This window comes from Didymosphaeria variabile, assembly GCF_027946475.1.
Source record: "Didymosphaeria variabile strain IMI 356815 chromosome Unknown scaffold_7, whole genome shotgun sequence".
NCBI classification, from domain to species: domain Eukaryota; kingdom Fungi; phylum Ascomycota; class Dothideomycetes; order Pleosporales; family Didymosphaeriaceae; genus Didymosphaeria; species Didymosphaeria variabile.
In genome coordinates, this window is record NW_026611626.1 from 1,743,612 (window position 1) to 1,756,682 (window position 13,071).

Here is a 13,071-nt window from a genome sequence, read left to right on the forward strand (position 1 = left end):
CTTCAGTTGGCGTTCCGGTTATGTACGACGGATTTTGTGCAGCTAGGCGTTTGTTGGGGAGCTTTGGCTTTGCATCGATCATGCACCGCAGTGAAACGTTTCACTCGAGCTGTGTATGCAGTGAGAGGTTGTTGATCGCTTCTGGACTCAAAATATATCATGTGTACTGGGACAAGTCGTTTTGGCACGCCCGATAGTTAACGGTCATCTGTTCGAATTTCGTTGCCGTTTACTGTGAGTGCACGAGGTGATGCCATTGATTGTAGGGCAGACACCGCTGGCACAGGGATTGGATGGGTTGCTTCAAAAAAAACAAGAGTAGGGATGGTATTCCTTCTTCCGCAAGTATCGTTTCAAGTTGGTTGCCTCACGATGTTCACGTTGTCGTTGGACTGAAACAGTTAGCCGGTAGCGCAGTGGCCAATCAAGCGCATACGCGATACTCGGGCCATGCAACACCAGGTCTGGTCTGGCTAAAGAGCAGATGGCCAGGTGTAAACACAATTGCCGCCGCCCTGTGCTCAATCAAACCATGATGCTCGAAGCGAGACGGCGCCGAGTCCGTCTGAATCAGCAAGGATGCACATGGGCGGGTGGCATCGAGATCAGGCGCTTGTGACGCCTTTCTCGGCTGTCTGAGCTGCATGCGTGGCAGCGGCAGTGGCTGGAGAGCAATCTCAACGTGATGTCGGTTTCTCAAAGCCATCTGCTTCATTCTCCGAGACGTGTGCCCTACCGTGGCACGCGGAAGCAACGCCAGCTTCATGGAGCAATCGTCGACTGTGTACTCTCGGAGTGCCAGCGTCTCTCGTCCCAGGGCCTGCGAAACGAGCGGCAAGTCTCTTCCAGGCTCGCTCCCGGCATTGCTTGTCTCCTGCCTACGAGAAGGTCGCTCCCTTCTGGCGTATGCTCGCTCCATATTCTCGTAACCGTTGCCCGTGCTTTTGACTGGCCCGCCCAACGTCTCCCAGTCTGCTGCGCTGCCCTTTATACGTGAAGCCCCCTCGACACGTCGACGGCGCTCCCTCTTCCACCTTTTTCTTTGCACGTTCTTGCCGTCAATCCATCGATCCAGGGCCGTCCACAGGTGCCGCCATCGAACTAATTGCGGGTGTAGCAGCATCGTCTTCGTCCGCGTGCCCCAGTCACTCTTTGAGCCCCTGGCCGCCTGGCGTCTGGCCTGCACTTCGGTTTTGGTGTTGTCGCCAGCGTCCGTCGTCTATCTCAGCACAACCGCGTTGGCGTTGAGTCTGTCTGCCAGCCAGTCCGCGGGTCCCCAGCTGCCAGTCCAATCGAGCCGCCTGCGCGCGTGGATTGTCGACCACCGCACGTCTTCTCTTCTGGGTGCCTTTTCCATAATCGTTGTAGTCCCGTAGCGCGCGCTTCTGCTGGCTTTTGGCGTTGCAGCGTTTTCAGTGTTGGTTTTCGAGAGCCATGGACGCAGCAGAGGCCGCATCGTCGCCTGGTAGTCTGAGCTCGCCCCCTCATTCGCCTGAACAGGGCACGCCCAACAATTCCGCGATCCAGCCCGCGAGCGGTGGTTATGGTGTTGCAGCAAATGCCACCCCTGCAGCATCCACAACGCCCACACCCAGACTTACCGCTGCTGGCACCGTCCGCAAGAAGCCCGGGCCCAAGCCAAAACCCAAAGATCCAAATGCAGAGGAGAAGAAGCCCAGGAAGCCTCGCAGGGCCGCAGAGCCAAAGGACCCCAACGCAGCGCCCGCGCCGCGCAAGAGGAGGACCAAGGCCTCGCTCGAGGCACAGAATGCCTCGCCAGCGCCCCCAGAGGAGAAGGCCGCTGTGAATGTACCGCAGCAACAATCCGCACCGCAAGCAAGACCCACAGAGCTGGCGCAGGTACTCCAACCAGAGCAGCCGTCTCCTGTTACGCAGCCTCCACCTCTGCGCCCGCTCGGCGCCAGTGCAGAGCCCCTTCACGGCAATCCCAACCTTTCACACATCACTCCGACGCCTTCAACTCCTCGACCCGCGAGCTCGGGCCAACGGTATGATCCCATCCGTGGCGGCATCTACGAGTCAAAACCACTCGTTGCAGCGACCGCACCTCCGCCGCCCATCTCGCCGCCTCTTAATCGAGCAAGCGCCTCCCCTTCCATCACGTCTTTGATCGATCCGCCTACGGTTACCAGCTTACCCTACGCACAGCCGGCCAGGCTGCAGCAGCAAACGTCCGTCACCTCTGCTCCGTTGTCGCCTGCCGCCCTGTCAAGTCGACAGGGGCCGCTCCTTCCAGCCCAGGACAACCAGCAACCACCTCGGCCCGCACCACCTCTGGGTCCCGCACCCATGGATGTTGATTCCGATCCAAGGACTTCCGTGCCCATGAAGAAGATGGACTCCGCAAGCGCGGGCACGCCTTCCAACGCGCCGACCCCACCTGTCAAAGCCCGCCAAAAAGAGGCACCGCCACCCTTGCCGACAGGAAGCGGTCTGCTCTCAGGCACTCCATTTGGTCCTGCCGTCAACGCGAACGGCAATGGCTCTACCGAGCCCACGGGCGTTAACATTTGGCTCACCTTCCCTTTGAAAGGTCAGACCAACGTCACCATTAACTTTGCCCAAGAGGTGGAGAAGAAGTATGGATTCGCTGCCCTACACCCTCGGATTGCAGCTCGTCGGGAGCGTCAGCGGCAAATCACTTCCATGGGCGCTGCTCTAGAAAAAGCTGCTGGTCTCGCCGGATCCGCTGACGACATGTCGGTCGATCTGTCGGATAATGAGAGCAATGGTGGCAATACGGGCATGGACGACGAGGGTTCCGCTGCTGGCAAGACGAAGAAGCCCCGTAAGAGAAAACAAGAAGACTATGACAAGGAAGACGACTTCATCGACGACACAGAGTTGGCTTGGGAGCAACAGGCGCTTATGGCCAAGGACGGCTTTTTCGTGTATAGCGGTCCTCTAATCACCGAGGAGAAACCTGCTGTTGAGAGGTATGTTCTTGCCGATTTCTGTCACTGTGATAGGCTAACAGCAAATAGGGCCGATGGTACTGTCAAGCGCGGTCGTGGTCGCGGCCGTGGTGGAGCCAGCCGGGGAGAAACCTCAGGTCGCGGTCGAGCTCGCGGCGGCGGTCCAGGCTCTCGCGGTGGTCAAACTGTGCGCAAGCCTCGCGTTACCAAAGCGGACCGAGCCATGATGGAGCAGGAGAAGGCTAAGCGGATCGAATTCAGCCAGCAGCTCGGAAACAACAACAATGCCAACGTGCCCGTCGCCGCGCACGCTGGTACCGTCCATCCAACGCTATAACTGTACATCGATGCCAGCATCATGTCAGCTTTCTCTTTCTTATTTCTTCCGTTAGATGCATGGCGATGTACGATAGAAATCCTCAACGGCTCTTCTGCCGATGTACCTATTAAGGGTGGACGTTTGCGATTACGAAGTGGCGTTATCAGATTTAAGGCGAACATGGTGTTACAGCGACGGGAACGGGTACGTATGGTGTTGTTCTATTGTCCTAGCATGTGTTATGGAGTTTGCCTGCGTACGAGCTTGCATCTTTAGCTTACCAAAAGATAGATGTAATATCAGCCTGCATGTGTCTGTAATCTTACTTATGTCCAGCCTTTACTTCTTCCAGCAACTTTGACTTCGAGTTCAGATTCTCGTTTTATAGGACTGTGACGATCAGATTCCGTTTTACATTTCTCACATATGAGATTGATGATGTACTTAGACTTCGACACGAACATCATTAGCGACAGCGATATTCAAATAGTCATTGCGTCTAGTCAAGTATGATTCAGCTCGTGTACGCTTGCTTGGACAGTACACTTGCCGGATCTTTTTTCTCGTTCCCGGCGAAGCATAATCATCAGTTCCGGCTTCTAATCTTCGTACCCCGAAGTCGTACAGGTTTTGACTTTATGTTCTAAACCAGTACGTCGATGTTTCCCTTTCACTTATGATGGCTCAACCGCGCCGCCCGTTCTCCGTTCTCCGTTCTCCGTTTCCTGTCTCCTGTTACCATTTGCAAGTGGCCATGCTCGAGTGCTTTCGGTCGCTCCTGCCTTCACTCGCTCTCTCTCAGCAACGACGTCACCCCATTATCAACCCGTTGACCGTGACGAGTGCGCGCCAGCTTGCGTCCGCTTATTGAAGGTCCCACCGTACCCCACTTGCCCTTTGGATCACGCAGACCAGCGTGCGCCCTGGAGGTGTTCTTGCATTCACGATCAGTCATGGCCGAAGCAAATAGTCACACCTGTGACAGCACCGCTACCACCCGAAAACGCAAACATCCCGCTCACTGGGACGACTTACTCACGGCGAGGTCGATTTTGTTCTACGATGGAACGTACACCTGGGACGGCACAGAAGGGTTCTGGGATGATAACGGCAGTGAGTCACCCTGGACGGAAGCAAATAGAATAAGAAGACACATGCATTGGTACTGATGCTGGCAGTTCACCATGACTTCAATGACACAAATGATCCAGAGGCATATCCGCCTACGCCGCATCCCGTGGGTTTGTGGCTCGAAGAGGAGGATGATATGCAGATGGCGAAGGACGCATCTGGCGAGATGCCTGCTCCCGAGGATTCCAACGATGCTTTGCTCCATGGTGGCACGCAGGAGCCTATGCACCTCGACCACGTAAATTTTCTCGGCAAGTCTACTCGGGAGGGCTCGAAAGCCACCCCCATGAATGGCAACGTTAACAGGAAGACGCTGCTGCGAGATGACCTATTCGAAGGTCATCCCGACCACGAGCGGCTGCTGGGCCAAGTTGAGGGCATGATTGTTGGGCGACATGTGCTGGTGAAAGGGCAGTACCCAGCTCACAACTACAAGCTCTGCGGTACGGAGATGTCATCCGCTCTGCTTGCTGAAGTTGACGGTCATGCTCTGGATCCAGCTAGGGGTGCAGGAGCAGAGAAACCGGCCGCAAGCCACATCGACGGAAAAATTCCAGACTCAGTGAGCAAGGACTCTGGTCAGCTGGTTGCCTTGGAAAACGCCCAGACGACTTCAGATGGCGTGCGAGCAGGTATGTTGGGCGGTGACGAACATAGGAAGCGTACATTCACTTACAAACATCAGTGGATGCCAAAGAAGCTGAATTTGCTGAAGGATCTCCCTTCGGATCTCCCTTCGGATCCAGTCCCTTCTCGGATGTCCCCTCTGACTTGTCTGAATGGGAAGTCGAGGATCAGGTAAGCCTGGTTATGTGTACAATACACACACTTCGCCAACTCGTGTCTAGGTCAAGTCCTCATATCGCGCGGAAACCCCGGTAGCGGACCTGGAGCATGAGGCTGAGATTGCAAGCCATGAGAACCGCGAGGATGACTTAAAGCGCTCCACAAAGACGGAGGCTCGTAGCGGTAGCATTGATTCCGCCGTCGGTGAGTCGATTATTTATACGCATAGAATGACACGGAACACCACTTACGATGTCAGATGTCCCAGCCAAGAGGCGGTCTACGCGGCTCTTCTTGAAGAATTAATATGATGTTATCGTGTACAGCTGTCTTTTTGGTATTGGGGCGTTGAGGCGTTTGATATGTCTGACGCATGATACCCCTTAGTAGTCTTTCTATCTTGATGTCCACCTCGAGTACAGCCCGCCCTTGTTCACAGCCAGCAGTGGGGGGACCTGCTGTTCGTTGCGAAGGATGATCTATCACAATCCCTTTTATTTTACAATTCAAGAGCCCTTTCCAATCAAAATGCGCCTATTCCCAATTTTTCAACATGAAGAGCTCTAACCTTTTAGTTTATCATACACCCCAGGTCCACATTACTGCCATCTGATCTTCATCTTCCACTCATCCATCTTTGCCTGAAGCCAGCTCTTCTTAGGCGCGCGCTCAATCTCTTCCATCAGGCGATCATAGTGCTCCGGATTCGATGTCGGCTTCAGCAGGCCGGGCGATATTGGGTATTTCTTGCTGTATCGGTTTTCGAGCAGGGAGTATAGCGCATTGATCTGTGGCAACTCGGCCTGTGGGCTTGACTTTGCAATGGGCGCAGGCTTTCCCGCGGATGTATCGGAATTCTTAGCATCCTCGACGGGCGGTGATACGGGTTTTACGCCATAGGGTGTTGCGCGGCGCTCGATTGTGCGTGTGAAGGGAAGGTTTGGGCGGAGGGAATCCTTAGGCCAGAGAGAAAGGATGCGCGTGTAGTGCTTTACTGTTGTCTGTAGAATCCGGATTAGTCCTCAAGCTACACAAATACACAGAATTGGGAGTGCTCACAGGCTGCGACATGGCGGTGGTTGTGAAGTGCGCAATTGTTCGTCCGCAAACATGCTCGCATCATCTATGACATTCGATAGGCTCGCGGTGGCGCGCGTAGTGTGACAAAGCAGTGGCTGAGCCTTCCCCTTTAGGGCGGGTACCCTTCCCCAAGCGCTGCTGCTGCGGCTTCCACGGACTTGGCCCAGCCAACGCTGCGACGCCTATGGATGTGACTGACACCCGCGCCTGACACACTCACTCGTTACCTACCACGCCTACCGTCCCTTTCGCTCGCTTCTTTCCTTTCTGTTCCTTTTCACGACAGCCTTTCACATTTGCAGCGCAGCAGTCCGCCGCAGCGCAACAATGGGCCCACAACGATATGAGCGGGTACGTATCAGACCGCCCGAGGCTTCACCTCGACACAGCACCTCCGCGCGCCGGGGACACCCGCACCTAGAACAGAAGACTGACGATGCGATACACACAGGTAGCAGCGCACGACGAAGATACCATCGACACACCTCAAAGCACTCAAGCGCCATACTCTATCCCCGCCTCGCCACCCCCATCTTTCCACAGCCGTGCCTCATCACCCGCCGCCGCTTCGCGCCGCCTCCTGTCCGATGACCCGCTCGCCAACGACGCAGACGGCACGCTAGCCGACACTTTTGATACGGATACGGATGATGATGAGGATGAGAGCGATGATCGGCAGCGGCTCATGCGGGGGAGCCCAGAGGAGCAACGGGACACCGACGACAGCACGCCGAGGTCAGTGAGGCCAGGCAGGCAAAGAAGCGTCACACAGCTGCCTGTCTTCAACACAGTGACTCCAAACGGAGGTCGAATATATGGCGGAGGACAGAATGATGGCGTGTGGGCGAACCTCAGCGCGAAGCCGACAAGAGGCGAGGAGGTTGAGGAGAAGCCTCCGGTATGTACATCTTTGCATTTCACAGAGTTTGGATACTAATAATGATGCAGACTTACGAACAAGCCGCCGCAGACGCTACGCCCCCGTACTGGGAAACCACGATCCTCGCCCCGGGCACCTTCGGTGACGAAGTCTTCGTTGAAGGCCTTCCCGTTGGCTCCGTCTTCTCCTTCATCTGGAACGCCATGATATCCATGTCCTTCCAGCTCGTTGGCTTCCTCCTCACCTACCTTCTTCACACCACCCACGCCGCCAAAAACGGCTCTCGCGCAGGCCTCGGAATAACGCTGGTCCAGTATGGTTTCACGATGAAGTCAGCTTCAAATCTGTCACCCGGAAACGACGCACCAGGTGGTGGCTTCGATGGCGGCGTACCCAGTGACCCGAATAGCCACGACTTCGATCCGAATGCGCTGGGAAGCAGTGGGAATGCGGGAGAGCAAACACCCACCAGTTCAGGAATAAGCAGTAGCGATTGGCTTGCGTACGGGCTCATGATTGTCGGCTGGTTCATCTTGATCAAGAGCATAAGCGATTTTGTGAGGGCGAGGCGGCATGAACAGCTCGTATTACAATCACCGGATCGGGGGCTAGGCGTGGCTATTGTAGCCGAGGGCGAGAGCCCCGAGAGGAGCGTTTAGGCGACTAGGCGTTTTGGTATTTTCTTCTTATCTATTTTTCTTCGTGGTAGCCAGCGCTTTCAATCGAAAACTAGGGCCTGGAGTAGCGTGGAGTTGGATAGCATGGACTGGACCTAAGTACACCACTTTTGTATGTGCACAATCATATCAGCCGTTTGAGGAGGAAGAAGAGGAGGGTTCAAGAGAACTTGCGTATATGCACGACCATTTCTTTGCATGTTAATACAAGAGCATTATTTGAATTTCGACATTCATATGCTTCCTGCACATGGATGACACGTCAGAAGATTCAAATGGTGAACAAGATTTTAGACTTAATTCTGCAGCCAAAGACGACTTGATTGACCATCTATGACGCTAGTTTTCAAACCTCCCATTAGCATCAAGCACCCAGACTGTAATTAAGCATGTGTTGACCGTGCTGATGCGGCTCTGATGCGGCTGTTCCAACGTTGTTACTGACTCTCTTGCGCCCTGCTTCTGATCTTCATAACGCTTACCTCACCCTTCGCTCTCAACCTCGTTCTTGTCTTCTACTTTCCGGACCCGTGTCCAAGTCGAACAAGCCTTTTCCATAGGAATCCTGTCATGCAAGTCATCGACAATATTCGATGTTGTAAGCCGCATCGCAGGCGTGGAAGTCATCAGACTAGCGGTATTTCAGATGTGGCCGTTACTGGGCGCTGCCTCCCACGTCAAATTGTTTTCGACATCGTGGAGCCAGAGTCCATGGTCAGCGATGCAACCTCATGTTTCATCCATTTTCTCGCCACTCTCTTTGCTGTCCTCCTTCGTCCGGCCGTCCAAATCCTCCAAAAGCCTCTTGACCTTCTCCAATACTTCGCCCTCTCCACTCTCCCGGATACCCGCGCGCGCATTCAGCACCCCGATGTCAAACTCGCCTAACCCGCCATTGGTAATAGTGACCTCGCTATCTTTAGGCATCGTCTGCGGCATTCCCGTCTTTGCTAATACACCACCCTGGCCGCCAAACGCCGTATCCTCTTCCCTGACTGTGCGTGCGATATACCGGACTTCCTCGGCGGGAATCACGCCTGCCTCTTCCAGGTCGCTGACTTGTTTATGTAGGTCTTTTGCGATGTCAAACACGGCGGTGAAGTATTCTTTCGCGGAAGAAGAAATAGCATTGCGGCGGGCTTGCGATGAGTCTGCAGTGGTGGAGGATGAAATCGGCGCATTCGTCAGTTGGGAGAGCGTGGTTGCCGCATGATTGAGGATGGGAGGAACGCGCGAGGAGAGGGTCGACAGGGCGCGGATATGTGTCGATGCGGCGGAGCGGTAGTCTTCCTTTTCTGCTGCCATTTTGGGAGGAGCGGGTCGATCGAGAAATTGGATAGAGCCGAGCCAAATCAAGTAGTGGTTTGCGGGCTATAACCGAAACGCTTTGGCTAGGTTAGGACGATGGAACAAGGCGGAAACTTCCCGCTATGAGGTATCAGTAGATTCGGTGCTGACGCTTCGGGAGAAGCAGGCGCGTGTGAGTCTTGGGACAGTGGAAGGAGCTATGGGGCAGGCTGGCCAAAAGAGCAACTGACACCAATTCATCGAGTGTCGATCGGAAATACAGCTCTTTGTCTACATAAGAGCAAGTTGCAAATGAGTGTAAGGTGATGGCGACACGACATTGGAGTGATCGCGCGAGAGCTCTAAGCTAACTATGGTGTTGAGCTCCCCGCCACGAGCTTGGCGCGCACGGCCACAGGCGCGGTCTACCGCCGTCGCGACATCCTCCGCGACTCACAGAAGAGTGAGCGCACAACTTTCCCATAGCATACGACGTCCTGAACACACCCCTATTTCCATCGCCAGCCGCCCGTTTACTCGAACGTGCATCACCTTCACGTCGGCAAACGCTCCATGTCCCACGCGATTGAATCCACCTCGAGGTGAATGCGACCGTCCGGCGCACTGTGAAAGAGCAAGGAAACCTGTACCATGTCCGGGCCCCCGCCAGGGCCTGGGGCTGGGCGCGCAATGAGCGTAGGAACTGGACCACCGAGTGCGGGACTGCCGCCACATAATGGAATGCCGCCGCAGCAAAGTTCGGTGCCTCCACCGGCTGGTGGTTCAGCAGGGCCGCAGTCGCAGCAGAACCTTAACCAAATTGTCAGTGAGATACTTCTTGCACCTTCACTTTCTTGGTGTTTGCCTTCCTTTTATGCATGAGTGGCTGGGGCCTGGGCGAGGTGAACGACCATAACTTTGTTGAGGCGATTGTCTGCTACAAGCTCTCATCCGCTCTTTGTCTCTGCATGCTCGCAAACTTTGTTTGGTCAAAACCGACGAAATGTCTGAAAACCCATATCGCTATATTCACAAGGTCCCCTCATATGGCGATCGCCGGTCACAGCAATTTCAAGCCAGGCCGCAGATGCCAAACATAGGGCCGCAGTCGCAGTATATGCCCAGCCCGCACGCTTCGTTACGCCCGGCCAGCCCAGCCAGCCCAGCCAGCCTGATGCGTTCCTTCCAAGATACACCTCAAGTTAGCCAGAATCCACAGCTCCTTGGCTCAGACATGTCCCGTGTGTGCTTAACTAACGATAGCAGGTGCTAGAATATCTGAGCAAGAAAGGGTATGTCCGCACCGAGGCCATGCTCCGCAAAGAGTCTGAACCTACTACCACGAATGGCGCCTCCCTCGTTGCACAAAATTCTGATCAGGGCGGCGCGAAAGCGACGAAAGCATTCGAGCTGTTGCGGAAGTACATGGACGACATCCTGGACGTGTACAAGCCCGAACTGCGCAAGTTATTATGGCCGGTCTTCGTCTACTCGTACCTGGATCTCGTGCGCGAATACTTCACCAAAGACGCGGAAGCTTTCTTCGCGAAGTACAGGAATAACTTCGAGCGCGATCACCCGCAGGATGTTAACACTCTCAGCGCCGTGCGGTTGCCGGTACATTTAACAACTGACAGTCTCGCAAAGCTATATCTGGACAACAAGTACCGCGTGACCATGACGCTGATGCCATTTTACAACTTGATCCAATTCTTGGAATCCAAGATATTTGAAGGAGGACAAGCCCTCATAGACGTCATACGAGACCACTTGAACATCGTCACTGTAGATCGGACAGCGACGACTGAGAGAAGCATCGCCGCAATCCTCGCTAGCGGACAGAATGATGAAGAGCTTCCTGCGGAAGACGAAGGCATACCCGGTCATAACCCCGGTCACCCGCTCACATCGCGCCACGACCCTGAAGCTGAGGCTTCCCGGATTCGGCTCACACTTGGCCCATACCCTCTGGATCAGGAATTGCAGGAAGATGTGCGTGCGACGCTCCAAGACGAGGACGCCAAGAACGCGCCAAGGCCAGGACAGCCTTCACTTGTGGATGAATATGAGGCGCGCATAAAACGCGAGCCGACTGACGACGTTCCCTCTCGTGACATGGTACCTCTTCCTCCGTCACTAGCCCGAGACGTCTCAATGGAGGTGCAGAAAGTGGTTGAACATCGGGATCGCTACAGGCTAGAGGGTACCAGGACAGGCGGCGTCGGTCCTGGAGTGAGCGTCACCATGTACACCTTCCACAACACATACGACAGGTAAAACTTACCCCACATATGATGTTATCTCACGCTAATGTATGAATCAGTATCAACTGCATCGACTTCTCCGGAGACAACAAGCTCGTTGCGGCTGGCATGGCCGAGTCGTATATTCGAGTATGGACAATGGACGGCAGTGCCCTCATATCTCCCTCGGACAACTCACAACCCGCTTCTTCCCGACGGCTAGTCGGTCACTCGGGGCCCATCTACGCAGTCGCCTTCTCCCCTGCCACGATCAACCCAGATCCCAGCGGCCCTCCAACATCATCACAATACCTCCTCTCCGCATCAGAAGATAAGAGTGTTAGACTATGGTCTCTCGATGTCTGGCAGTGCCTGGTTGCCTACCGCGGTCACGACAACCCCATTTGGGACCTACAATGGGGACCCTACGGTCATTACTTTCTCACAGGCTCAAACGATCGTACCGCCCGTCTCTGGGCCACTGACCACATTGAACCGCTGAGGATATATGTCGGACACGAGAACGACGTCGACTGCGTAGCATTCCACCCGAATAACCTTTACATTTTCACCGGTTCTTGCGATAGGACAGTGCGGATGTGGCACACCTCTGGTGGCAATTGTCTTCGCCTGTTCACTGGACATACCGGGAATGTCACAGCTATTGCCTGCTCACCTGATGGTAGGACACTCGCCAGCGCAGACGACATGGGCAACATCATCTTATGGACACTCGAAACTGGTCGCCGAAAGAAGCGCATGCGTGGTCACGGCAAGGGCGGCATCTGGTCCCTTTCGTGGAGCGTCGAGTCTACCATTCTCGTGTCTTGCGGCGCCGATCAGACAGTGCGCGTCTGGGACGCTGTACAGGAAACTAACGAGTCGACCTCCAAAGCTGCCGACGGCACTGCTGCGGCGAAAGCGGATGGAGCCTTGACTACGAAGGGAGCATCTGGGGCCCCTGTCACAGGCGCGAAAAAGAGTGCCAAAGAGTCAGGTGTTACAGCAGATCAGATCAGCGCGTTCCAGACGAAGGAGAGTCCTGTCTATAAGGTGCAATTTACCAGGATGAACTTGGTGCTCGCGGGTGGTGCTTACCTGCCTCGGCCGACCAGGTAGGGGTTCTTTATATTGCTTTGCGTTGGGGAGTCTTACAAATGCTGGTGAATGGCGCTCTTTCTTCAGGATTGGGAAAATTGCAGTTCAGCAATGCATTTCAGAAGTATGAGCGTGGGCCGGTTTTGGGGTGCATTATATACCAACACTGGATTCTTGCTTATTCGGATAGTATTCTGCTCCACTGCATAGAGGTACAGATCGAATCTAGTTCAAAGCATATAACGGCACAACAATCTTTGCCCAGCCTTTACCCAACTGATTTGAAGGGTTCAATGTTCAGTGCTAGTATACGACTGCGTGTACATGTGCTGCTATGTAACATGCTAAGTTACTTCGAAATCTAGCGTGTCAACGAAGCTTTATGGTAGTGGTACATCCTACTTACTAACGTGATACCGCAACAGATCTACCAGCAAATATTCCCTCTCATCGAGAAAACATCCATTCAGTACCGCTACTGAAATCTCCCAGTGGTGATATTATGTATGACATCGAAATACGAACTCAGAGGCGCGTCTATCACAGCCACGTGTGAGAGACACAGATTTAGGCGACCCAAAGCATCTATTTATGGTAGGACATGCAACTATTTACGGCCTACTTGACTGTGCTA

At 54.4% G+C, this 13,071-nt stretch overlaps 6 protein-coding genes across 6 annotated transcripts; 4 read left to right on the forward strand and 2 right to left on the reverse strand.

Annotated features, from left to right (window-relative positions):
• Positions 1-1,434: 1,434 nt before the first annotated feature.
• HPC2 (HIR complex subunit) lies at positions 1,435-3,273 on the forward strand (the record flags this gene model as incomplete). Its single annotated transcript, XM_056218447.1, has 2 exons — positions 1,435-2,957; positions 3,006-3,273. 2 exons carry the CDS (start codon positions 1,435-1,437, stop codon positions 3,271-3,273), a joined length of 1,791 nt encoding a protein of 596 aa, XP_056067712.1.
• A 1,044-nt stretch (positions 3,274-4,317) lies between these two features.
• N0V89_009699 (uncharacterized protein) lies at positions 4,318-5,478 on the forward strand (the record flags this gene model as incomplete). Its single annotated transcript, XM_056218448.1, has 5 exons — positions 4,318-4,324; positions 4,434-5,018; positions 5,072-5,184; positions 5,235-5,376; positions 5,432-5,478. The coding sequence occupies 5 exons, from the start codon at positions 4,318-4,320 to the stop codon at positions 5,476-5,478; spliced, it is 894 nt and encodes a 297-aa protein (XP_056067713.1).
• A 293-nt stretch (positions 5,479-5,771) lies between these two features.
• Positions 5,772-6,243, reverse strand: N0V89_009700 (uncharacterized protein; the record flags this gene model as incomplete). The annotated part of the gene is made up of 2 exons (XM_056218449.1): positions 5,772-6,173; positions 6,232-6,243. The coding sequence occupies 2 exons, from the start codon at positions 6,241-6,243 to the stop codon at positions 5,772-5,774; spliced, it is 414 nt and encodes a 137-aa protein (XP_056067714.1).
• A 336-nt stretch (positions 6,244-6,579) lies between these two features.
• On the forward strand, positions 6,580-7,791 carry N0V89_009701 (uncharacterized protein; the record flags this gene model as incomplete). Its single annotated transcript, XM_056218450.1, has 3 exons — positions 6,580-6,603; positions 6,704-7,150; positions 7,201-7,791. The coding sequence occupies 3 exons, from the start codon at positions 6,580-6,582 to the stop codon at positions 7,789-7,791; spliced, it is 1,062 nt and encodes a 353-aa protein (XP_056067715.1).
• Positions 7,792-8,538: 747 nt separating this feature from the next.
• On the reverse strand, positions 8,539-9,114 carry N0V89_009702 (uncharacterized protein; the record flags this gene model as incomplete). Its single annotated transcript, XM_056218451.1, has 1 exon — positions 8,539-9,114. The coding sequence occupies one exon, from the start codon at positions 9,112-9,114 to the stop codon at positions 8,539-8,541; it is 576 nt and encodes a 191-aa protein (XP_056067716.1).
• A 723-nt stretch (positions 9,115-9,837) lies between these two features.
• On the forward strand, positions 9,838-12,458 carry TAF5 (Transcription initiation factor TFIID subunit 5; the record flags this gene model as incomplete). Its single annotated transcript, XM_056218452.1, has 3 exons — positions 9,838-9,918; positions 10,363-11,369; positions 11,420-12,458. 3 exons carry the CDS (start codon positions 9,838-9,840, stop codon positions 12,456-12,458), a joined length of 2,127 nt encoding a protein of 708 aa, XP_056067717.1.
• Positions 12,459-13,071: the final 613 nt, after the last annotated feature.